Raw genomic sequence first — 26504 nt, forward strand, 5'->3', positions numbered from 1 at the left:
GTGTTCTTTCACTGTTTGGATTTGCTGTCTCGAATCCTCTTTAAGGTTCCATTCCATCTGTCTAAGGCATTCCTTGAGTTCTTTATATGACCATTTTTCTAATGACTCTAGATCCTCCTGAATATTTAGGCTGTCCTTCATTGTTTGTACTCCTTTTCTTCCTTGCTTTTTTATGCTGCTCATGTTACTTCTTGTTCTGTTTGACTGCTGAGTTACTGTTTACTCTTATAAATTTATTTGATGCTTGGGAGGAAATACATTAGAAGGGAAGGGAAGAATCCTAGGCACTCAGGATTGGAGACCCGCCCAGTCTGGGACAAAGAGCTGCTGCACAGTGAATGGTTCCCACCTACTTATTGATTCTTGATTTTATTTCTTGCAATTTAAGAGTCTTGTTAAAGAAGTCAGGTCCTAAGCTGACATGATGAAGATTTGGGCCTACTTCTTCTTCCATTAGGTGTAGGGTCTCTGGTCTAACCTTGCACAAAACTCAACTCAATGATAGAGCTCTTTTAAAAACACATATATATTTTTTTAGTTGTAGATGGACATGATACATTTATTTTATTTGTTTTTATTTTTATGTGGTACCAGCGATTGAACCCAGTGCCTCACACATTCTAGGTAAGCGCTCTACCACTGAGCCACAACCACAGCCCTGACAGAGCTCTTAACTAGCATGCATTCTCTTTCCAGCACTACAAAGGGGGAAAATCAGTATGTCAGATTCTAATCTATTCTATATTTCTCCAACCATAAAGTAAATATTCCTGTGAGTACAGCTGTATTCATGAATCCTGCTTTATCAAATGGAGAATAAAAAGCAAACCAAGCATAATGACTTGGTAAATTTAGGATTTTGTGAGTTACAATTCTGTGGTTAAGGCATTTAACAGTTAAAATAAGCATCCCAAGGATCTTGATAGCAATATTGGATTCAGTTGTGAAACTACAACCTTAATTAGAGATAAGAACTTATTCACCCAGTTTGCTGCATACAATAACTGAAAGGACAAGTAAATGTGTAACTGAAAGGGCAATTAATGTATAAATTATTAAAAATCACTACTTTTTAATGCATACCATAGCATATCAGCTATATGATAGGAATTCTAATTTTTTATATACATTTTAAATTCTTGTAAAGCTTCTATAATTTAGCATTCCACTCCAATTCCAATACTTCTAATACTTTAAATTATTTCAAAATAAAGAAAAATAAAGTTGATCACAGATATTACTCATAGTGTCCAGTATTTCTATTTATGATTTCTAACTTGAAAGACTAAATACCAGCCTCCAAATAAATTAACCAATGAGAAGAAGAATAAATGTCCAATCTTAGATGATTATACAGAAAGATTCTAGAATTAATGATCAAATAAATTTCAAACTTAGACTGAGAACCTAACAGGAAAGTTTCATAGTCTTTTTTTGGGGGGAGAGGGGTACAGGAGATTAAACTCAGGGGCACTCAACCACTGAGCCACATTCCCAACCCTATTTTGTATTTTATTTAGAGACAAGGTCTCAATGAGTTGCTTAGAGCTTCACTTTTGCTGAGACTGGCTCTGAACTTGAGATCCTCCTGCCTTAGTCTCCTATGCTGCATGGATTACAGGCCTGTGCTACGTGCCTGGCCTCATAGTCTTTTATCTCAGTTTAAGAAGCTATTTTGACATGATAAAATAAGGCAACACACCAGTTGCGTCGTGCATTCCTGTAATCCCAGTGACTCAGGATGCTGAGGCAGGAGGACTATGAGTTCAAAGACAGTGTTGGCAACTTAGCGAGGCCTTAAGCAACTCAATGAGATCCTGTCTCTAATAAAACATAAAAAAGGTCTGGGGGTGTGGCTCGGTGGTTAAGAGCCCCTGGGTTCAATCCCTGGTACCAAAAAAAAAAAAAAAGGCAACATGAGATATTTATAGGGATATGGGGAAAAGTACTAATTAACATTTAAATTTTATATACTTAAATTGCAGTTTAAAAACCTAGTTTAAAAATTCCACTTATCAAAGGTACCTAGAATAGTCATGTTCTATCTTTCTTAGAGTAAGAAAACTGAGTGGTGGTTGTTAAGAGACTCGGGGGAGGAGGAGATGAAGAGTTGTTGTTTATGAGTTTCTGTTTGGAAATGTTCCAGGACAACCCAGTATGTGTATGAGAACAGGCACCAAGGTGCAGTGAAGCTGAAGAAAGAGAGGCAGACAGATCTAGGATTGCACAGAGTGTGATTTATTGGGGGACTTAGTCACAGAAGCATGGTCCTAGGCAGCAGCAAAACAAAATAGATCCTGCAATTTGGGCCAGAAAGAGAGGCACATACATTGTTTAGAACAAAAATTACTTCATCCAAGCCAGAATGTACCTGGTTATCCTAAGCTAATACCAAAGAGCAAGGCACACTTCTGGTGCCAGGGTATGATTTAAAGCTCCACACATAACATTCTATAGGTTTTGTCTATTTATAGTATGCTGATAAATTATGCAGGAAAAATCAGCTGCGGTTACCCTGGAGGCAATCATGACAAGTATAACTGGGGGTGACTGCAGTTATGTCACGATGAATCCGACAGAAAGAAGAAACATTTTAGAGATGGATGATGGCAATAGTAGCATAATGTGATGTTCTTAATGCCACTGAATCACACATTTTAAAAATGTCTGAAAGTTAAATTTAAATTAGTATATTTTACCACAATAAAAAATAATTTAAAAGAAAAACTGTAGCATGTCTCATTATAAAATCTATTGCAGAAAGAGGAATCAGCATGCATAGAAGCTCAGATGTATAAAAGAACACAATATATCTGAAGAAATGAAAGAAGTTTTGTACAGATGAAGGAAAGAGTCCGAGATGTAGAGAAACAGGCTGAAGACAGAGGCAAAATCATGTTAAGGACTAGAAACTTCATTCTAAGGACAGCACAAAATTTTTCACATACTTTGGAAAGAGGAAGAATGTAAACAAATGTGTTTTAAAAGGAATCACTATCACTGTAGAGGGAATAAAGGTCTAGAGGGAAGAAAAACAAGAGGTGAAGAGACCAGCCAAGAGGCTATTCTACCAACTCAGTTCAGAGATGACAAAAGGGCACAATGGTGAGAATGGAAAGAAGATTAATATGAGGACTATTCAGAAACAGACTCTCTAGAATAAGAAAGGCAGAGAAAAGTGAACTAATGGTTTCTGAATTGTATAGCTGGGTAGAAGATCATTGAGCCAGCAAAGAAAGATTTCATAAATACTTACCCTTGCCAACATATGTGTATCTAGGGGAATTTTTCTTATGTCTACATAGAATTCAAATTGTATGTATCTACCTATAATTCAATACAACATGTAAAATGCTTTAACAAATTATTTAAAATTTCTAATTATCCAACGAAGAGCATTTTTTTTGTGGGGGGGACCATAAAGCTGTAAGTAACAACAACAACAAAAACCATTCACCCATTTTCAGAGCCTTGGGGTTGTTTAATGGTAGGGAATTATTATTGAAAATCAATACTACCAAAGAAAGAAAGAAGTCAAGACCCAAACTTTATTGCTCAAAATTTCAGCCAAAAATCTGTTAAGCATTCTTAACTTCCCAAAAATTTTCAATTTATTTAGTTTTCTGACAAATTTCTTTTTTATAAATATATTTTATATTTAATGAAACTAATATCTGAAACATATGTTAACAAGAAGTGTGAAAGAAAGGATAAATAAAATCAATGTAAAATATTCTCTCTCAACGAACACAAAATTACTGTTTCCATTTCTGCTCTAATACCATACCTTACTCTAAGAACAGTAAATGAACCATCCTTCATTCCAAGGGCAAGATGGATTCCATCTACGTTTACAGCTGCACAACGAATTGGTTCCTCCATATTACATCTTGCTATTAATGCATGATCTACTAGGCTCCAAATCCTGTAACATTTGATTTAAAATTAAAAATAGTAGTTAATTAATGTGTACTTTAAAATAATGATAGACTATGAAAAAAATTGGTTAAAATAATCATCTCACTTTAAGTAATATGAATCTAGACTTTTCTTTGTGTGTGTGTCGGGGGCTGGTGATGGCTAACCCAAGCCTTGTGCATGCTAAGCAAGCACTCAACCATTGAGTCACATCCCCCAGCTCTCTAGATATTTCAATTATCTTTGCTTTGTGCAAGGAATTCTTACTGTGAAAACAGGAATATTGTTCATGCTTAAAATGACAGAGGTTGATAGAATTTTTTGTTCTTAAAAATGATATTAATTTGTCCTAATCATTCATTTTAGGTAGATGAATTGTAAATGACCAAAAATAACCATCTCTCTCTCTCTGTATATAAAGATATTTATACATAACCTTAAATTGCATATATAGCCTTTTAAATTTAAGTGCAACACTTAAAAATATTCAATTCAAAATCTGTTTCAGACTACATGGTAGAAATCAACAATGAAAAAGGTATTGTTTGAAAAATGAGGACTATACTTTCAAAAGACAAAATACTAATCCAAAATACTAATGAAAATTAGTTAATTTTTTAAATAAGTCATAATAAAATTTTTCACATCAAAATTTGTGGAATACAGCTAGAATAGTAATGAGGAGAATGTTTAGGAGTTTTAACTGCATATATTATGAAACAAAGGCTACAACTTAATGAATAGGCATCTACCCCAAAAGGTCTGAAAAATATCACTAAAACTAAATAGTTTTAAAAATGTTTTTATAGCAGTATTCTTTTTAAAAATGTGTTGTTTAAAGAAAACATTATTTTTCTACATTATTTTAATAACCAATTCCAATAATTGGTCTGCACATATATAATCATATTGCTCATAATGACGTTTGTTTCTTCCTTTCTAATTCCTCTGCCTTCCTCCCTCCTATCTCTCCATTTCCCTGGACCTGCCATCTTCCCTCTCTATTTGAACTTACTGTGCTGATGCAGACATCTAGTCCACAGCTGAATGGAGTAGTGAAAGTGGGCACCATTGTCTTTTTTCTGACTTCAAAGTTAAAGTTTCAATGTTTTATCATTAAGTACTGTATTTGCTGCAGAATTCCTACTCTCTTACCACAGATGTCAGCAAACCACAGCCTGTGGAACAAACCAGGCCGCCTTTACCAATTTTTGTATAGTCTGAGAGCTAAGAATGGATTTTACATTTTTAATGGTTAAAAAAAAATTTAAAAAGATAAAATTTTGAAACACAAGAAAATATATAAAACGTGCCTATAAATAAAGTCTTATGGAAACAGTCATGATCAGTTATTTAGATATTGTCTATGACTTACATATCACTACAGAGGTAGAATGTAGATGTTGCAAAAAAAAGAAAGACATTCACTTTGTACTACTTGGTGCACTACAAATTGCAGGTACAATCATAACTTGAAAGAATTTCAAGTGCAATGTCTACTACATGGCAACATTTTATTATTTTTATTACCATAGTGCATATCTATCATGTTGAGACAAGTGTAAAGAAAGTAATTTTGAATGTTGCATTTTTTTAAAAAAAATTTAGTTGTAGATGGACACCTTTATTTGATTGATTGACAATGATTGATTTTTATGTGGTGCTGAGAATGGAACCCAGTCCCCCACACGTGCCAGGCAAGTGCCCCACCACTGAGCTACATCTCCAGCCCCTGAATGTTGCATTTTTAAGGAACAATGGATTACAAATGATACTGTTGATTAGACAGCAAAGCACTGTGTTTATTATGTAATTTTACAAGTAATAGTGTTTATTATGTAACACTATAGCTGTTAGAAGCATACAAATTAATATTACCAGATTAAACACTCATCATAATACTTTCAACTAATGGGAAAACAATAGTCAAAATAGTATAAAATTTAGAACAAAATCTCTCATCAGAGAAGAATTTCTTTGCAAATCTAAAATTTGAAATGAGGTCCCCACAAAAGTTAAGTTTCAAATAATGGCTTATTTGTTAGTCAAGCAAGGAAAGCTGTTCATTAGTGATGAGTGAAGTAAATAATTTTGGGATGCAGCAGCAGAAGAATTGTGTCCAGAGAAAATACAGTAAGTGAAAATTTAGCCTTTTTTTCACAAGAACTGTAGCTCAAAGGGTTAAGAATACAAGGAATGTGTCAGTAATTAATTTAAAAACTGAATAGTTTTTCCTTGAATCTGGATAAGTTAACAGATGTTAACCAATTTTGCCCACTTGTTTATTTGAGAAGTCAATGCCAAGTTTAATATGACTAAAGAATTAGCTACTATGAATAGTCTGCATAGAACTATAGGCAAGAATATTTTCAAAAACACTGAGAAAACATTAATTCAATACAACCTAAACTGGACTCTACTAAAAGGAATTGTAGTTGATGGTGGTAAAAATATGGAAAAAATGGCTTAAATAAATTCATGAAGATTCTGAAAATATAAAGTATTTAAAGTTTGTGGTTATTTACTATATTATTCTTCAGCAGATACATTGCAAGAAAAAAAAACTTTTAAAAAACTCTTCCATGTGTTTTTGTACCAAAAGTGTTAATGGTAAACTTCACTTGCTCTTGTAGATATATTTTTAGTGCTATGAATTTTTCTCAAAAATAGAAGCTGAAAAATCCTCACTTACACTACCTCATAGCTGTTTGATGGCTTAGCAGTGATAATGCTAGATAGATAGTTTAGCCATGAGCAGGTAATAGGAGGAAGGACAATGAAGGGTTGTAACTTACAGGGAGGAAATCAGACATGTGCACCAGAGAGTCCATGAATTATAGGACTGGGTATCACAGGGAACCTTCTCAAAGCAGACAAGCATCTGGAAAATGGGAGGTGGTATGCCAAACCTCCTCCAGCCATAGTTTATTATAACCATTAAGCAAGCTGTTTCAATATATATCATGCATGCCTATTCATCGTGACCAGATCTTCATGACCCCCCCACTCCTTGTCAAAGGTTATCACTAAAATCATGTCACACCCACCCCTGTGACTAGGTCATCATAACCCTCACAAAATAAACTTTCTGAGGGCTAAACAAAGGGGTAATATACCACTTAAGAGGGTATAAGAGAATAAAATCAGAACAAAGGGACACAAAGCACTTAAAAATCTCAACTCTTGTCCTCCATGGAGGTGGTCCCTTTAGTGCCTGGGAACATCTGTACTCTCACCCTTTCTAATAAACTCCTGCTTGTTCCTGTGTGATTCTCATGAGATTATTTCTGAGGATCCCAAGAACTGGTGCCATGAACCCCCATGGCTGCTTCAGCTCCACAGGTGAGTCTCTTTATTTTTATTTTTATTTATCCTTTTTACTTTTTTGATAGCTTAAGTAACACAGCAGTAAAACAAAATCAATTACATCTGTGTAGAGAACCAGGGATTTAATTGTAAACTTTGATAATGTTCTGTATCGAGAACAAGAGTAGTGTTTTTCCTCCTTTACCTGTGTCTTAGTTTGGGCCTCTGTAACAGACTATACTATAGTCTGGGTGGCTTAAACAACCACCCAGAAGTTCTGTGGCCTGGGAAGTGCACAGTCAAGGTGCTAGCAGGTTCATTGTCAGGTGAGGGCCTACAACCTGGCTGCCTTCTTGTGACATCTGTAATGGGCACCTTTAAAATTGGGAATCTGAAGAAGTACCCAGACACTGTCCTGACATTTTGTCCTAATATGTTATTTTTTCCTTCCCAGTTCATATCAAGCCCCCAAAATCCAGAGCCAAGGGATGGGCAGAACCAGACTTCCTATGCGTATGCATACCTTTTGCCTCTCCCCTTTCATTCTCTCTCTATATGATCCTAAAACTGTTGTCAGTACAGGGAATACAGATTTCTAGAGCAGTTGTCTTGCTGGTTTTTAGACAAACCAAAAATAAATTCATTTCTTGTTTCATCATCATTTTTCTGTTTGTTAATTAGATGTGGCCAGTGGTTGAAACTGGTCTGTTGGGACTCCCAGAGTCAAGCCTCTGGCTGGGGTCCCTGGGTAAAAAAAAAAAAAAAAAAAATTACAATAAAATTTTATTGTTATGTCTCAGTCCCAAAACTAAAATTTTTCTGAACCAAAGAACTGCTCTCAAAAGAACTGTTCTCAAGCACAATTATAAAACACTGAACAGCTTTAAAAATTAGCTTTTGATGTAGACTTGATATTGTTTTTTAATAAATTCAACACAATTATAACACTAGAGCAGTACTTATATGTGAAACCTCTGTGCTAAAGTAATTTGGATAACAAATAATGCTATGTAAATAATAATTAGCATCAAAAGTTAAGAAGTGATATCTCCATTCCCACACAAATCTGCATCTGCTATAAACAGACAGACAGACAGACAGGTTAAATATGCTTAATCTATAGTTCTGGCAATGTATATAGGACTACCCTCCTATATACATTTCATTTCTTGTTTCATCATCATTTTTCTCTTTGTTAATTAGATGTGGCCAGTGGCTGAAACCGGTCTGTTGGGACTCCCAGAGTCAAGCCTCTGGCTGGGGTCCCTGGGTAAAAAAGAAAAAAAAAATTACCATAAAATTTTACTGTACTCAAGATCTCAAGAGAAAGTACCACAAGAGAAAGCCATAAACAAAGTTCAAGTTTATGCAAGCGAAAAAATGCCCTCAGGGCAAAAGTGACTTTGGCTCTTTGATGCTCCTAAATTTTCATTTTGTTTTATAAAATGTTTGAACAGTTCCTTACTATCTTGTCAGTTTTTTAAAGCCTTCCAAGGCAATTTACACTTTAATGAGCATCTCTGGTGGTTTTCATTAGAAGAATCCTTTCCAAACAAATTGTCACCAATAATAGAAACAGAAATATGAAAAATTACTTTCTAAAGGACCAATTGCCCTTTTTTCAGCAACTATACAGCAGCTGGTAATAGCAATTCCATAAGGAAAGAAACTATTAAAACAGTTCCTAGGGACTGGGGTTGTGGCTCAGCGGGAGAGGGCTCGCCTCGTACATGCGAGACCCTGGGTTCGATCCTCAGTACCACATAAAAATAAATAAGTGAAATAAAGGTATTGTGTCCAACTATACTTAAAAAATAAATATTTAAAAAGAAATAGTTCCTAGCAAAGCACATGGATAGAGGGCAGCCCATATAGCAAGTTTCAACAGAGCTATGGCACCTTCCATCCCCATAAAATAGACTAGCATAATGAGAGTAAATGGCATGGCTGAGTAGTATATTGTAAAGACAAATTAGTAGTTATCAATAATTAGTCTGGATGCCCACTCCACCATTTAAACCAAAGAAAACTTTACACACATGAATGGTTAGACCTAAAAAACAAAGGCATTAATGTAAACTAGATATGGTAGCACATGCCTGTAGCCCCAACTACTCCAGAAGCTGAGGCTAGAGGATCACTTGAGCTCAGGAATTTGAGACCAACCTGAGTAATACAGCAAGATCTCATCTCAAAAAACAAAGAAACAACAACAAAAACACCACTAATGTGCAGGAAGAATACATAGGATGAACAACCCTAATCCACAATTCCAAAATCTGAAATGACACTGAAAACTTCCATATATGACCTCAAGTGATGCTCACAATGCAAGTGTAGTAAAAAATACTATATAAAATTACTAGGGCTGGAGTTGTAGCTCAGTGGTGGAGTGCTTGCCTCACACATGTGAGGCACTGTGTTCGATCCTCAGCACTACATAAAAATAAAAATAATGTGTCCATCTACAACTAAAAAAATATATATTTTTTAAAATTACCATCAGGAGTTGGGGATACAGCTCAGCTGGTAGAGTGCTTGCCTCACATGCACAAGGCCCTGGGTTCAAGCCCCAGAACCACCAAAAAAAAAAAAAATTACCATCAGCCTATATGTATAGGTGTACACGAAACAATTAATTTTGATGTAACAGGGTCTACTTCACACTTTGTGTGTGAACCTTGCTGCTCCTTCATTGGAGACTTATTTTAATAAAACTGTGTTTTTGTTATTTTCCCACTTCTTTTTCTTCCTCTTCTTCTCACCTGCCCTAAACACGAGGAAGCAAGATGAATATTCTTCCCATCTTAGGCTGTTACAGTGTCCTCCAGCTTACTGAACACAAGAATGAAGGAATGTGTGCCAGCAAGATTTGCAGACTTGGAAACTGGTGCCAGTAGGTCTGAGCAATGGCTAACTCCAGGCTACCATGTAAAAATGAATTGTGTGTACCCTTTTATAGGTACATCCAGAATTTCCATTTAAAAAGCTCTTTGTTCCCTTTTACAAGGGGGACAGTAGCTTTTTAGGTTGCAACTCTCCTTATTTTCAAGCAAATTAATAAAACTCTTTCCTTTTTCTCAAAACCTTGTCCTTGTTATTTGTATTGGCATCAGGGATAAGGATGAAGCTTTTGGTAATATTTAGACATGGGTTCCATTCTCAAGGTATCTCATTATGTATATGCAAATATTCCAAAAATTCTCAATAGAGGAACTATTACCTCCAAAAAGTAAAAATGAGTTATTAGGTGTGAAAAATCTAATTACAATGTTTTATACTCCTATAAACGGCCACAATATAAAAACAGATACATAGTTAGTTTTGGTATTGAAATTTCACAAAGAAAGGTTGAAATTTTTTTTAAAAAAAAGTCTAAAGTTTCACTGGGAAAGTAACAGTGAAAAAAAAAAGGTTGAGAAATATTGGTCTCAACAATGCCCATCAATCCTTGCTAATACCAAAAATGGAGGAGGATGAGGAAGAAGAGGAGGAGGAGGAGGAGAAAAAGAAAAAAAGACTATATATTACATACCATCAGAGGAGAGCTAGTTTTCGCTACCTAGGAAATATTCTTGGTAAAAATTCATAACTGCATTTCATTAGACCTCTAGATCTACCTATCAGTTTATAGGACACAGGGAACAGAGAATGTGTTAAAGTATTCTCTGGGTCTGCAATTAGCCAAACCTAGAACATGGAAAACTCTACAGAGTAAAGTCTTTCCTCAACAAATGAACTGTAAGAAAGGGGGGAAATGAAAGAAAAAAAAGCTATTGAATAAGAGACTTAACAGACATATCAATAATTGCAAGATATAGACTTTATTTGGATCCTAATTCTAAGAAAAAATAAAATTTACATGAGACAATCAGAATTCCTACATTAAATATTTATTATGTTCAAGGAATGCTGTGTGAAAAAATTATAATGATGTTTAGAGTTATGTTCTTTTTTTTAGTTGTTGATAGACCTTTATTTTATTTATTTATATGCGGTGCTGAGAATCAAACCCAGTGCCTCACACATGCCAGGCAAGTGCTCTATCGCTGAGCCCCAGCCCCAGCCCCAGCCCCTAGAGTTATGTCCTTAAGATACAAATTGAAATATTTACAGATGAAATGGGGGGAAGAAAGACAAATGACAAATGAGAAAAGATATCTCAACTTATACCAATGACCTAGTTCTCAAACATTAGTGTACAATGTAGTCATTTTGAAAAAGACCCCCTTTTAAATTAAAAGCTCTAAATTGTTTTAATTTCAGAACTTCTTCATCCTGGGAATGCAGTCTTGTGGCCTAACTGGGCTCTTGAGAACCCAAGATTGTGACTGCTTCTGATCAATATACCTAGCTAAACCACATGTGTATTTCCTCCCTTTTATCCTACTGTACCCTCTTTCCTCTTATAAAAGCTTTCTGTGCCCAAGTCTCAGGAGATGGAAATCTAAGAAAGAAAAGCCAGCTTTGAATAAAACCTATTTTCCCTTGCCAGTCCATTTCCTAAGTTTCAGTGAAATTTTATGAGCAGTAAAGTCTTTCCTTTCTGTTTACATTTTGGAAAGTGTTATGGTTTAGATGTAAGATATCCTCCAAAGCTCATGTGTGAGACAAAGCAAAAAGATTTAGAAGTGAAATGATTGGGTTAACCCAATCAGTGAATTAATCCTGACAGGGATTAACAGAGTGGTAACTAAAGGCAGGAAGGGTATGCTGTCGGAGGTGGTGTAGGAAGCATAAGAAGCTGTGCTTTTGATGTTTATATTTTGTGAGCTGAGAGCGTAGTCTCTCTCTCTCTGCTTCCTGTTGCCATGCTCCCAGCTGCTTTCCCCTGCCACACTCCTGCTATGATGTTCTGTCTTACCTGAGCCCCCAAGGAATGGAGTGGCCATCTATGGACTGAGACTTCTGAAACCATGATCTCCAAAATATACTTTTTTCTTCCTCTAATTGTTTTGTCAGGCCTTTTGGTTGTAGCAACAACAAAGCTGACTAAAACAAAAGGCTTACTAAACTGCTGAATTTCTGATATCAGGTCTTGGAAAAGGCCTAATAATTTGCATTTCTTACAAGTTCCTAGATAATGCTGATGTTGCTAGTATAAGAATCATACTTTTTGAGCTGGGGTCAGGACTCAGTGGTAGACTGCTTGCCTAGCATGTGTGAGGCACTGAGTTCAATTCTCAGCACCACATATAAATAAATAAAGGTCCATTGACAACTAAATTTTTTTTTTAAAAAATCATACTTTGAAAACTACTGTCATAGACAAAGGGCTATTTCTTCAATATATAGACAGAAATTTTTAGATTCTATCTTAAGTCAATTAAAGAAAAAAACTAGTGAACTAATTAAAATAGGCAAAGAGCTTAAACAGGTCACAGAAAAGGGAATACAAATGGCCTTTAAACATAAACATACTTAACATTTCTCAATATGAAAGAAATATGTATTTTCAAATCTATTTTTCCACCTTTTCAGTAATAATTAGTGCTGGCAAGGGTGTGGGAAAACAGGCACTGTTATATATTGGTAAGTGTGTAAATTTTTGCTGCCTCTATGTAAGGCATTTATCAAATTTAAATTGCACATATCCTTTGAACATTAAGAATTTATCATAGAGACATTTATATATGTACAAAATGACAAATGTATGATATTTGTTGCAAACACTGCATTTATTAAGTACACAAAACTAGAAGAAAGTAAACTGCTAACAATAATGGATTCGTTGAATAAATTACAGTATATTCATACAGTAGAATATCATATGGCTGTTAAAATGATATATGTAGCTCTATATATCCTAATATGGAAAAAATGCTAGATATATTTTTTTTAGTTGCTGATGGACCATTATTTTTATTTATATGTGGTGCTGAAAATTGAACCAAGTGCCTCACATATGCTAGACAAGTTCTCTATCACTGAGCCACACCTCCAACTGCAAATGCTAGATATTTTCAAGAGAAAAAAAAAAATCAAAATCTTTCTAATGGTTATAAATTCTATAATTTGAAATACTTATTAATTATGTTCATTTGATATACTGTAAGCCATAAAATTTAATTCTAAGCTTTGAGTGTTTTTTTAAGTTTATTTAAGGACAGATTCCAGTCTATACAATTACTTTATAATTTGCTTACCTGACTGAACGATCATCACTTCCAGTCACAGCCAAAGGTTTAGTAGGATGAACAGCAAGTGCCCAAAGTTCACCTTCACAATGCCCTTGCATAATTAGGAAAGGTTTGTTTCTTTCATGCACCACAATTTCAAAAATTTCACTGTCTTGTGTTCCAACTAAAATGTGGTCACCTCGCCAACAAACACTCCTCACAGACAAACCTAATGAAACGTATATTTAATATCAATATTGTATGTTATACCAAAGCTATAACAATATAATGCCAGTATTCCTAATTGAAAATTAATTTTTGTACCTGTTATGCCATGGATGTAAGATAAAATAAATATGGGAGTCCCTTGATCCACACTCTTACTTTCTTCACTTGTCCATATTGTTTTCTATATGGAATGACATTTCTCTTTTTTATATACCTAATTTCTACCCATCCTTCAAGACACACACTTGGCTTCCTTTTTCCTTGTCAGACAATTCCAGGTAGTCTGACTATTTCCTCAGCCAAAGTTTTATAGCACTAACAATCTGCACCATTCGATAAGTAATTACTCAGGAACTATTTTAATAGAATTGTATTGCATTTCAAAAAAAATAATCTAACACTTCTTGTTTATATTGCATTTCTTCAATCTGCTCAGAAACGGATTTATTAAGAAGATTGAATTTTACCTTTGGTTTTTTTTTTGGTTTTTTTTTTTTTTTTTGCATCTTCCACAATTCCTTTTTTAACCTTAGGAAAACAGTTTTTCTTAGTTTTCTCATCTGTTTAATATGGCCAACATAAAGACACTCTGTACTTAACAATACTCAAGAATAGAATTTTTAAAAGCATCAAATTTTTTTAAGCTTCAAAATACAATAATGTTCAGTAAAACTAATGAAAATAGAGTAATAGTCAACATTCACACGTTTACCATGTACCAGATATTCTTCATTTTCATATATTAACTCATTTATACTATGAGATAGCTATTCTTATTATCATCAATTTATAGATAATGCTAAATAATTAGCCCAGGGTTACATATCTCCCAAATGACTGGAGTATTTTTTAAACACCAATCAGTGTAACTTCCAATCTTAGTCTTATAGTAGAATGCCACATTAGCAAATAATATGTTAAATTTTATAATGAAAAATCCTATCTTATTACATCAACTTTTTAAAGTCCCGCAATAAAAAAGTTTCCCAGTTGCTGACAAGTAAATCTGGATAAAGAAAAAACACATCTATGTACATTTAAATCATCCTTAATAAAAGTTCCCCTAATCCAGAATATATTTTATTTACAATAGTTTATTTGCTAAATAGTTATTATAGCATTTTAATAATAAAATATTTTCAAAATCCAATGTTATCAAAGTAAATGACTGTCACATCTCTCTGTAGGTTTTATTAGATATAGAAAATGACAAACCCCCAAAGTAGGGAGACCTGGGAAAAGGGGAGTGAGAAGGAAAGCCATACATTGAGAACATTGATCCTTTCCCAATATCTTTCCTGGTGATAAAACAAACCCTGAGGAAGAGGTGTCCATCATACCTGGAAAGGCAGTCTCTTGGAAGAGGCCAAAGCATTAATCCTTCTGTAAACAAATCCTTTCCAGATACCAACCACTGACCCCAGGCCCTTCATCAGGTCCAATACAATAAATCCCAGAAACTGACCACTGACCCTAGACTTCCTCCCATTCGCCTCATAAAACAGATCCCAAATTCCTAAGCACTAAAACTGACCCCTTCACTGATTGATTGAACAAACTCCAAATTCCTGGGTGCCCAAAGAAAATTGATATGCTCATTAGACCATCTCTCAGAATAACCTATAGAAGCCCAGGCCCTTTCTTTTTTCAGGGGCTCATCCACCAGAAAAGTGGGTCCCACCATGGCATCATTTTGTTCCTGCATCCCCTGCTCCTGTGTGAAACTTCATTCCTGAATAAAGCACTGAGCTGATTTGTGAAGTGTATATTAGTCCCAGTCTTTTTGTGCTAACAGGTTCTATTAAAATAGATACGAGATATACAAAAGAATCTTTGTTGTAACATTGAATCCAAAAGTCCTCCTCAATGGATTTCAATTAAATGTATACAGTGTGAAGAGGAAATGAAAGTCTTATTCATATTTATAAAACATACATTTATGATAATTGAAAGAAAGAGACAATCCTTGGCACATTTAAAATTTGTCTAATAATGAGACATTTATTTGTTTTATTACCTTTGTATCCCTGGTCTGTTTCCCTGAGATCAATCACAGTAATTGGTTTAAAAGTTAAATCCCAAAGACGAATACAGCCATCTCTACCACCAGTAGCAAACCCTTCTTCACAAGCATTCATGCTAAAAATTCCTGCCTGGAAGAAAAAATAATTTAACAATTTAAGCTTCCTAAGAACATCTATCATATAAAGATAGAAACCCATCTAGCCATATTTTAGTATCATATAGGAATAAACAATATCAGAAAATAGAAAAGAAAGTCTAGAAATATATCCTTAGAAACTGAATATATAATTAAGATGGTATTTGCAGACATAATGAAAAAAATACTTAAACCTTATACTGTATTTATAATGAATTATAGAGGAGAAAATTCTAAATGTAAAAAATAAAAAAAATACGTTTAGAAAAAGTTAGAATAGCAGGCGCAGTACACTCGCCTGTAATCTCAGCAACTTGGTAGGCTGAGGCAGGAGGATCTGAAGTTTAAAACCAGCGTTAGCAACTTATTGATGCTGTAAGCAACTTAGCAAGGCCCTATCTCAAAATAAAAATAAAAAAGAACTGGGGATATGGCTCAGTGTTTAAGTGTCCCTGGGTTCAATTCCCGGTATATGCGCGCGCACACACACACACATACACACACAAAAACACAAAGTCACAACAACACTTGTATGATTTTGGGTTATGAGACATTTTTATTTATAGTTTTTAGGCATGGCAGTTCACCCACAAGCCATTAATAAAAAAATTTAAATTTTGGGGGGCTGGGGTTATGGCTCAGCGGTAGCACACTTGCCTGGCATGTGTGAGGCACTGGGTTCGATTCTCAGCACTACATATAAATAAATAAAATAAAGTCTATCAACAACTGAAAAATATTTAAAAAAGCATTTATTTAAAAAAATTTGAATTTTTCATATGAAGAAAGATATCATAAAGATAGATTAAGAAAATATCTGCAACGTGTTTGACTGAAAAGGTAAATAATCCTAATGTACAGATGGATAAAGGAATAAAAGCAATTCAAAAACACAACCAACCAAACAATGAAAAGAGAAAAGTCAATTAACAAAAAAGGAAAAAAAGTGGTCAGTAAATATTTGAAATTTCAGAAACAGCAACAAAATTCAAACAAGAATCTACCATTTTTTACCTAGAAAATAAATAATATTTTACAATACTAGTCACATTCTGTGCCGTTGAATACAAGAAGGAAACTAGTATTTGGTAGTAAGATGGTAAGAATGTGAGTTGCCATGCCTTTTGTGGAAAAAAGACTACTATTTTTGGGTTTTGAGAATTTTACTTAGAGCAAATTATCATGCTTTGGACCTAACTTAAATGTTCCCCCAAAGGCCATGTGCTAAAGGCTTGGTTCTCAGCTGATGGTGCTGCAGGAGGTAGAGGAAATAGTGAAAGGTGGAGTGTAGTTGGAGAAAATAGGTCACCAAACGGTGTGTATGTGTGTGTGTGTGTGTGTGTGTCTCTCTCTCTCTCTTTCTCTCTTTCCCAGTCTCCATGAGGTGAGCAGCTTTTTTCTACCATGTGCTCCACATCATGATGTTCTACTTCCCCATAGGTCCATAATCAATGGAGCCAAGTGATCATGGATAAAAACCTCTGAAACCATGTTCCAAAATAAACCTTTCCTTCTTTAAGTTGAATTTCTAAGGTATTTTATCACAAACAGAAACAGGCTAATACACACATCTTTTCAAGTAGTCCTTTATTATGTTCAGGATGCTTTTTTATTTATTTTTCAGTACTAAGGATTGAACCTAGGGCCTCACACACTCAGCTACATCTCCAGCCTTTTAAACATTTTATTTGGAGACAGGGTCTCACTAAGTACCTCAGCCTGGACTAGGACCCATGGTTCTCCTGCCATATTCTTCTGAGTAGTGTGTCCTACCACATCCAGCTTATTCGGGGCTTTTCTATTTGAAGATCTGACTGATAACAATGTGGCAGCTCTGTGCTATCTATATCTAGCTCCCTTCACTTTGTGAGGAGGAACCCAACTGCTAAAAAGCTCAAATCAAAAAACACTCAAGTTTTGGGCTGGGGTTGTAGCTCAGTGGTAGAGCGCTTGCATAGCATGTATGAGGCACTGGGTTCTATTCTCAGTATATATAAATAAATGAATAAAAGTCCATCAACAACTAAAAACATTTTTTTAAAAACCACTCAGTTTTAACAATGGATTTTTCTTATTTGGTACTTTATTTAAGTTAAAAGCTCAAGAGCTACAAAAATGAAATCCCTTTGACATTTATTTAAGGAATCAACATTATTTTTTAAATATTTATTTTTTACTTATAGGTGGACACAATAACTTTATTTTTTATTTTTATGTGGTGCTGAGGATCGAACCCAGTGCCTCACGCATGCTTGGCGAGAGCATTCTACCTCTGAGTCACAACCCCAGGCCTCAATGTTATTTTTTTTCTACACCTGGACTGCTCCTGGTAAGTTATCTTTAAGAGCACTGGCCTTATTTTACTATAAGTGCTTATAGTTAATCTAGAATACCCTAAGGTAAAAGTCAACAAGCTTTTCTTTAACACTACTCTGAGAAAGACACTGCTAAAGCAATAACTTTGAACAGGATACTAATTATACTAATTTAATAAATATCCATGAATCAAACTGCATAATATTTCTTCCTTGAAATCTTGGGGACAAATTAATTCAGTTAAAATAGCATTTTCAAGAAACTGATAAGAAACAATGTGCTACATTATGCAGTCTGTGGTTTTAAAACAATAAAGTAGTTAACATCTCAAAGTGTTTAAAATATTTATACTTACAGTATGGGCTCCTTGTATTGTTCGTATAAGATTGATTCCTTTCCACACATATATATCCCCATTGAGTGCACCAGAATATGTTAATTCATCCCGAGCACAGGCTAGGCACAATATTGTCTGAAGGTCACCCGTTTTACCAAACACACCTCGTTTTGGGGTGAGAGCATTTCCACATAAACTCCAGAACTAAAAGGCACACAATAAAATCAAATTACATATAAAGTAAAACACTTCCAATACTTCAATGTTATATTAGAATGGCAGATTAGAAATTACTTAAGAAATTGCCTTATGATTCAATAGTATTCAATGTTCACATCCTCATCCTAGTGAGTCAAAAGCTATGTTATAATAGTAAGTCACTGGTTTCAATCTTTGTAAGAGAAAGGGGGTTGAACTAGATTATTTTAAAAATATACTATTGCTTTCCTTTGATATTGAAAAAAAAACATGAAATTTAGAATTAAAAGTTTTGGGAATGAGTTAGCAATGAAGATAAAACAACATACACAAATGGTAAAAAGGACCAAATCTAATGTTCAATTTCTGATAGAAACAGCAAAGATGGGGGGATTGTACATTGCTCTCATTGGTATTTTCAAAGCTGAGCAAATTTCTTCCTCAAAAAGCTTAAAAATAAGATAGATACTCATTTGGAAAGATTTAGTCATCCTTGGGAGAAGACAGAGAAGTCAAACATGAATCTTCATAAAAAGATTTTTTTTCTCTATTATGTAGATTTTAATAAATTTTCACAGTATGCAAAGAGAAAAAATTTTAATGAGTTCAGGCAGGGATGTATATATTAAATAGTTCTATATAGAGAAACGAGGCCCAGAGAATAAATTAAGTTTTAAAAAAAGTAAATTACTATTTCAAATAATATAATTTCTAGTATTTTATATACATCTACTTTAAACCTGACACTTCAAAGAACTAAAAATTATGATACTTTTCCATTCAAACAACTAACAGATGCCTTAATGAGTTGAAATTTAATGACTTTTAAATTTAAAAGCGCCATAATTTCTGTTCATAAGAAAAGCTGGTCTCTTCCTTTTAGCAAGTCCCACTTTGAATGTATTATTTTCTTCAAGATCAGTTATTGCTAACCACGGTTTCACATTATAATCCACTGAGGAAATTATACATTTTCCCATAATTTCCCTGGCCCCCAACAAATTGAGACAGAATTTTTGAGGAATAAAATCCAGGTTTTCAAATGCTTTTGATGCTCAGCAGGAGTTAGGAACCATTGTTCTTGAATCTAGACCAGTACTATCCAACACAACTTGCAGTGATGGTGGAAGTACTCTCTGTAACGTACACATGCTTTCCATTATAATAACCACTAGATACACATGACTCTTGAACATTTGGAAAGTGGCTACTAGTGTGACTGATGAATTTGAAATTTTATTTAGCCTTAATTTTATTTAAATAGCTGCAAGTGGCTAGTGGCTATTAGACAGTTCAGTTTTAGATCATCTCAGGTAGTTTCCTCATACATATTATCTACAAAAAGAACAAACTATTCATTGCCCCTAAGAAAGAAAAGGAAATGTACTTCATAATATAGTTTTTGTTTGTTTGTTTGTTTTAGTTTAAGAAGATGAGCTTTTTAAAAAGAAACCTAAAAGTGGGGTTGGGGATGTAGCTCAGTTGTAGAGCATTTGTTAGCATGCATGAAGCCCTGGATTCCATCCCCAGAATTGCAAAAGAAAAAAAAAAAAAAAAAAACTGAAAAATGGATCTTTTAGTTTTATTTATAATATAAAACAGCAGCAAGATTCTTCTTCATAATTAATTTTCCATTTACTAAGCAGTTAAAATATATCAAGTACTTTGTTAAACATTATTTTGTTCATCAAAAATAAATGTCTTTGTCTCACAGTGCTTACATCATGTGCCTTAAAGCCTAATAGAGCCTTTGCTGTTAAATATTTGTTGATAATATATAAAGATTTAATACTACCCATCTATCAAGTTATTACCAGATTATCAAAACCAGAATTATAGGAGCAATAAAGACTCATTGGAGGGCTGTAGAGCACTCGCCTAGCACGTGCAAGGCCCTGGGTTCGATCCTCAGCACCACATAAAAATAAAATAAAGATATTGTGTCCATTTACAACTAAAAAATAAAATATTAAAAAAAAGACTTATTGGAGAAAATGTGGATGGAGGTGAACATATCATAAAGAAGGTTGGAACACAGATTCTTACTTATTTCAAATTATCTGATTTTAAGAACTGTTACATAAGACAGTGGAAAAAAAGCAAGTACTTGCAGTTTGCACTGGTGATTTAAAAGTTGCTATAGACATAGGAATGAATATCATCACTGACTATGGACTTCAAAACCTGAACTATAATTACAAAACAAACCCAGAGCTTGCATAAGCAAAATAAATAGTGGCTAGCAAGGCTAAAGTCAAATCAGAAAGCAAACATAGAAAATGAAAAAGAACACTTTCAGAAAGCAGACCCTCATTGGGCACTATTATAAGCACTTGAACATATGCTTCCTTTTAAATCATCAAATCTTTGAGGATGGTAAAAACAGTTACAGTTTCAAGATGGGAAAAGAGCTCAAAGAGGTTAAATGACTCACCCAGGTTAAACATCTAATACATGACAGTCAATTCTATCCATGTTGTTTCTACCATACCACTCTAGTCCTACAAATGAAAAACTTAGCTCACTTGGTTTCCTAGTCTCACATTTTACTTTGTGAGGGAAATCTGAAGAAACAGTAATACTGTAAATTTACCTCATAAGATTATGAACTCCTTATGGAGAGTGGTTCATTAATTACCTATTCATGCCTACATCCCTCAGAATACTAGAAGTAATTAAAAAATAAATAATTAATTGAATATAAGAACATTAAAAAGTTGACATTTTCAAAAAAAGTACTGTCAAAATTCTAAAACTAATCCTAAATTGTTAATAATGTGATTGATACTTAATAGTAGAAAACTAAACATGACTATTATAAAATAAGACCCTTCTAGTACCTTGATATGTTTTACACCACAGCTGACAAGTTTATTTGGCTGGTACAAATCCCAAGAAATATCAAATATCTGTAAATAAACCAGATTCATGGTTAAAATATTTATTTCCAGAATCATTTAAGAATACTGTCCAAAAGATCAAACTACCCAAACCTATCAGAAACCACAGCAGCCTCAATAAATCATGATCAAAATCCCACATTTCAAAATCTTGTAAGAACTAAATTAAATATGAAAATGATAAGAAATAAAACTATTAGCTTCAATGAATTTTATAAAGCAACTATTGGAGCAAAATTCAAAACTACTTTTTAAAAAAAATTTTTAAAGAATTTGGGGGTAGGCTGAGGTAGAAGGATCAAAAGTTTGAGGCCAGCTGGGCAACTTAGTGAGACCATCTCAAAACACAAAATACAAAAGAGCTGGGGATATAGCTCAGTGGTAGAGTGCTTGCCTGTCATGTGTGAAGCCCTAGGTTCAATTCACAGTACGAGGGGAAAAAAAAGAATTTATCCACAAATAACAAGAATGGCTTAAATTATGTAGGTGCCTGCATAATTTTTTTAAAGGGGTGAGATTCTGAATGGAACATACACTTAATACTTACACAATAAGAAATAAGGAATATTTTTATAGCTTTTTATCACATAGAATTACTTTCATAAAGGATCTAAACATTTATTTCACAGCAATTTACTTTTATTTTTTAGTTTTCTTACTGTTTATGGGTCAAATACAATTAATTTACATATACTTAAATTTTGCAGGTCTCCAGGCTTTGTTCATATCTAAGATCCCACAAAGTTTAAATACATACAAAGCAAAAACTCAGATGAAATAAAACATATACTAGAAACACATAATTAAGAAATAGATGAAAGAAAATCATTTGAAAAATAATTCAGTTATCCTGCAATCTGAGGGTTTTCACCATGTTTTTTTGACTCCTGTTATCATCTAACTTAAAATGTTTGCTATCTCAAAAAATTTTAGAAATACTTTTCAATGATAATGAAGAAAGAGACCATAAGTTAATGTTTAACAACTCATCATGATATAGATTACATGAAAAATATATTAATGCAAAGGACTACAAAATGCTTTTTAAAATCCCATTGACAATATAATCTTTAAAAATTGGTCTATTTACTAAATCCAAACTGCTATTATGTGAAATTCTTTGATCTAAGTCACTCAGAAAACATAGTTGTCTAATAAAATATATCTAACATGTTAATAATTATCTAAATTGTGTGTGTATGAATGAGAGACACCATATAACATGCTCCTTTGAGATTTGCTGAAAACCAAGTATATTATTCAAAATGCAAATATACTTAAATTTTTCTGCACAACTTTTACAGATTCAGATTTCTACAAAACAGAATCACTGATTATGCCTTGTTGCTGCTTCAGGCAAGGATTTAACCACACATACACTCACAAAATTAGAGATTTTTTAAAATTTATAGAATTTCTGACATGTCTATAGAATCAGTGTAATATTTAATTAGGAAGCTGACAAAATATTCCTTATATTAACCTTACATAACTTGGGATAGGGAATCTACATTTTAACTAGTTTCCAAAGTAAAAAATGGTTAGGGTTTTAAAACTTTATAATAATATTTTAATTTTTCTTACTTTATCATTTTTGCAGTGCTGAGGATTGAACCCAGAGTCTTGCATATTCTAGGCAAGCTCTTTACCACAGAGCTACATCCCTAGCCCATACACATACATAATTTTAACACATAATTACACAAACAACATATGTTTCACCTTAACTATAATCCATATGAAATATATTACTAGTAAATGAAACTAAAGAGACCCTAGACACAAACTCATTTAATTTTAAAATTGATACTTCAATAATGGTTGTTTGCATATGTATAGACTCATCAGACTGTGCACATTAAATATATGAAGTCCTTTATATATATAATCAATTATACTCAATAAAGCTGGGTTTTTAACAGAAAAATGCACAGCTTTTACTGAAGCAAACACTGGGTTAAAAGTTTTGTGCTTAATGCCACACGTATTGACTCGAGTCCTATAATACATTTGCATTCTAAGATTTTATGGGTATTTATAATTGTACAATCTTTAAATTTTTAAATTTAATTTTTTTATTTTTAAACAGCTTCACTGGGATCTAATTCACATATTATAAAATTTACTCACTAAAAGTGTATAATCCAATGTTTCTCAGTATGCTTGCAGAATTTTACTACAATCAGTTTTAGAACATTTCATCACCTAACAAAGAACCTCCATAATTATACGATGATTCCCATTTTTCTTTCCATCTTCTCCCCTCCCCCACAACTGTATAATTTTTAAGAGTTGGAAATTTTCAATGAACTATGACCTATCTGGCAATAACAAAACAGAAGAATAAAATTCCCTAAACTCTCTCTTGGCTTTTTCCTGTCTAGTACTCATTAGAAATTCCAAAGGAGAATACTTACTCTATCTGTGTGACCAGGAGCCATAGACAACATTTTTCCCCTTTTCCAGTCCCAAACACAAACTGCATTCTTTGAATCCAGTCCAACTGAAACCAGGCGCTGAATTATGTCCAAGAAGTCAAGGAAGGAATAAAAAAGGCAAACAAATCAAAGAACCACCAAATTATAAATGGTAAATAAATTCTACTCAGGGGTTTAATAAACATCAAACCTTACACATCTATATTTCATAGAGCCCATAGAGAAAAGGAAATACATTTCAATATTTGCACATACATATACTTTTTTATACCAAGAAACAAAGAGACAGTTTGACAAAGTATCCTAAAGATATCTCATGCCAAAAACTAAAAATAGTAAAAAAATGTAATAAAATCATTTTAGATATACTGCTGAGAAGTTAAAGAATTAGGAAAACTGGAAACAAAACAAAGGGATCCCCGGGAATCCTGAAAGGTAATACAGCACCTATATTATTCCATTCTACAGGTATCAGATGAACCCTTGTACCCGATTTTTGTGCTGCATATCAAGGAAGAACAGGAGATAAAGTCTAGAGCCTACCCAATATGGGAATTTGAACTGACCTCTGACTAAAGCAGTGAACATACAATGAGAAATTATCCCTTTTTAAAGAAGGGGTAGTGATGAAAGAAGGGGAAGAAAAATCTCCCTGAACATTTGTAACCAAAAGCTGCCTTCACATTGTTGTATGACTTATATTCACATTAATCATGGATCACTTAAGTGAGAAATTTCATGCAGAGTGCTCCTAAGGGTTGGTTGTGTCTTTGAGCAACTTCAATACATGAAATAGGCAAATATAAATTCTGTATTAGGAAATGTAACTTTCAATCTATCCCTCAAAAAATTCCTACTGGAAATTCAATTAAATTGAATAGAAATTCAATTAAAATAAACTAAACAACCCCACAAACACAAGGAAATAAGAGATCATGAGCTGAAACAATCAGCAAGATCAACCTTTCAATATACTTCAGATATTGGAATTATCAAACAAACAATATCAAATAAGCTTAATGTAAATAGAGAAATTAAATTAAGGCTTCAAAATGTCTGCATATGAGCAAAGATTAGGAAACTATGAAAAGCATCCAAGGAGATGTGATCAAACAAGTGAACTTCAAGGAATGAAAAAATAAAATTAAAAACTCAATGGAATAGCAGATTAGAAGGACATGAAAATATAGTTGATAAGAGTAGAAGTAAGATGGAAAGAAAAAGAGAGAACCATATTTGACTGTTATCTCACTCCTCAGTATATGCCCAAAGGACTTAAAATCAGCATACCACAGTGACACAGCCACATCAATACTTATAGCAATCTAATTCACAATAGCTAAGCTGTGGAACCAACCTAGGTGCCCTTCAACAGATGAATGAATAAAGAAAATGTGATATGTATACACAATGAAATATTACTCATCCATAAAGAAGAATGAAATTATGGCATTTACCGGTAAATAGATAGAACTGAAGACTATCATGCTAAGTGAAACAAGCCAGTCCCGAAACACCAAAGGCCTAATGGTCTCTCTGATATGTGGTTGCTAACACACAATAAGACCAGGAGGGAAGAATAGAAGTTCACTGGATTAGACAAAGGAGAATGAAGGGAAGAGAGGAGGGCATGGAAATAGAAAAGACAGTAGAATGAATCAGATATAACTTTCCTATGTTCATATGATACACAACCAGTGAAACTTCACATCATGTTCAACCACAGGAGTGGGATCCTAATTATACTAAGCTATACTTCATGTATGTATAATATGTCAAAATACATTATACTATCATGTATATCTAAAAAATAATTTTAAAAAGCTAAAAAAGGCATATGAGAATATAAAAAAATGAGAGAGAATGTGAAATATGAAAGACATCTAGCCAAGCAGGAGTATCAGGGTCTGAACTTGCTCCCCTCCATAAACATCTAGAAACTGTTCAAAGTATATAAAATGAGATCTTTTCAGACATTTGTAATTGGAAGTAAAGCACTGTGCATGGTTGGAAAGGGGGAAAACAAGGAGAGTCCTACAGTTGCCTCAGCTTTCACTTGGGAGGCAATTTTCAGAGCACATAAAGGTAGAATCCAACAGAACTCAGTATATTTGCTGATTTAAAGGCACAGCCTGGAGTTCAGAGAAGCCAAGATAACTAAAATTTGCAGTGCAGAGAAAGAGCTCCAGAAACTCTGTAAGTGAGATCTGAAAACACCATTCTCTGCATGCATAGGATACATTCCACAAGACCACATACAGAAGAAATTCTAGAAAAAGATCAATGGGGAATTAAAACCAAAACAATTCTGTAATCCCAAAGGATCAGAAATCACTCAAATTCCCAACAGCTAGAATGAAGCTATATCTCTGAATTCATGAGTATTCATCAGAGACTCCAGGAGGGTGACACTTCAAGTGAAGTTTAGTCCTAGAAGAAAAGCTATTCTCGCTCTGCCTGCTTCCTCCAAAAGCAAGCTTTTCACAAGAATTAAACTGATCCAGAAGAAATTTAATTTCCTACCAGAACCATGCTCATATGTCTTAAAGGGATACAATAAAACACAATTTTGGGGGCTGGGGT

General features: G+C 33.8%; 1 protein-coding gene across 1 annotated transcript in view; it reads right to left on the reverse strand.

Annotated features, from left to right (window-relative positions):
• Positions 1-26504, reverse strand: part of Eml5 (EMAP like 5) — a 194718-nt gene that overhangs the window by 118445 nt on the left and 49769 nt on the right. The window contains exons 6-11 of the mRNA XM_048799527.1: positions 23901-23999; positions 21424-21492; positions 18404-18589; positions 15589-15724; positions 13371-13572; positions 3788-3925 (exon numbers count right to left, since the gene is read on the reverse strand). Coding sequence (XP_048655484.1) covers positions 3788-3925; positions 13371-13572; positions 15589-15724; positions 18404-18589; positions 21424-21492; positions 23901-23999 — 830 coding nt within the window. The remainder of the gene's footprint in view (positions 1-3787; positions 3926-13370; positions 13573-15588; positions 15725-18403; positions 18590-21423; positions 21493-23900; positions 24000-26504) is intronic.

This window comes from Marmota marmota, unplaced genomic scaffold (assembly GCF_001458135.2).
Source record: "Marmota marmota marmota unplaced genomic scaffold, marMar, whole genome shotgun sequence".
In the NCBI taxonomy this organism is placed as follows: Eukaryota; Metazoa; Chordata; class Mammalia; order Rodentia; family Sciuridae; genus Marmota; species Marmota marmota.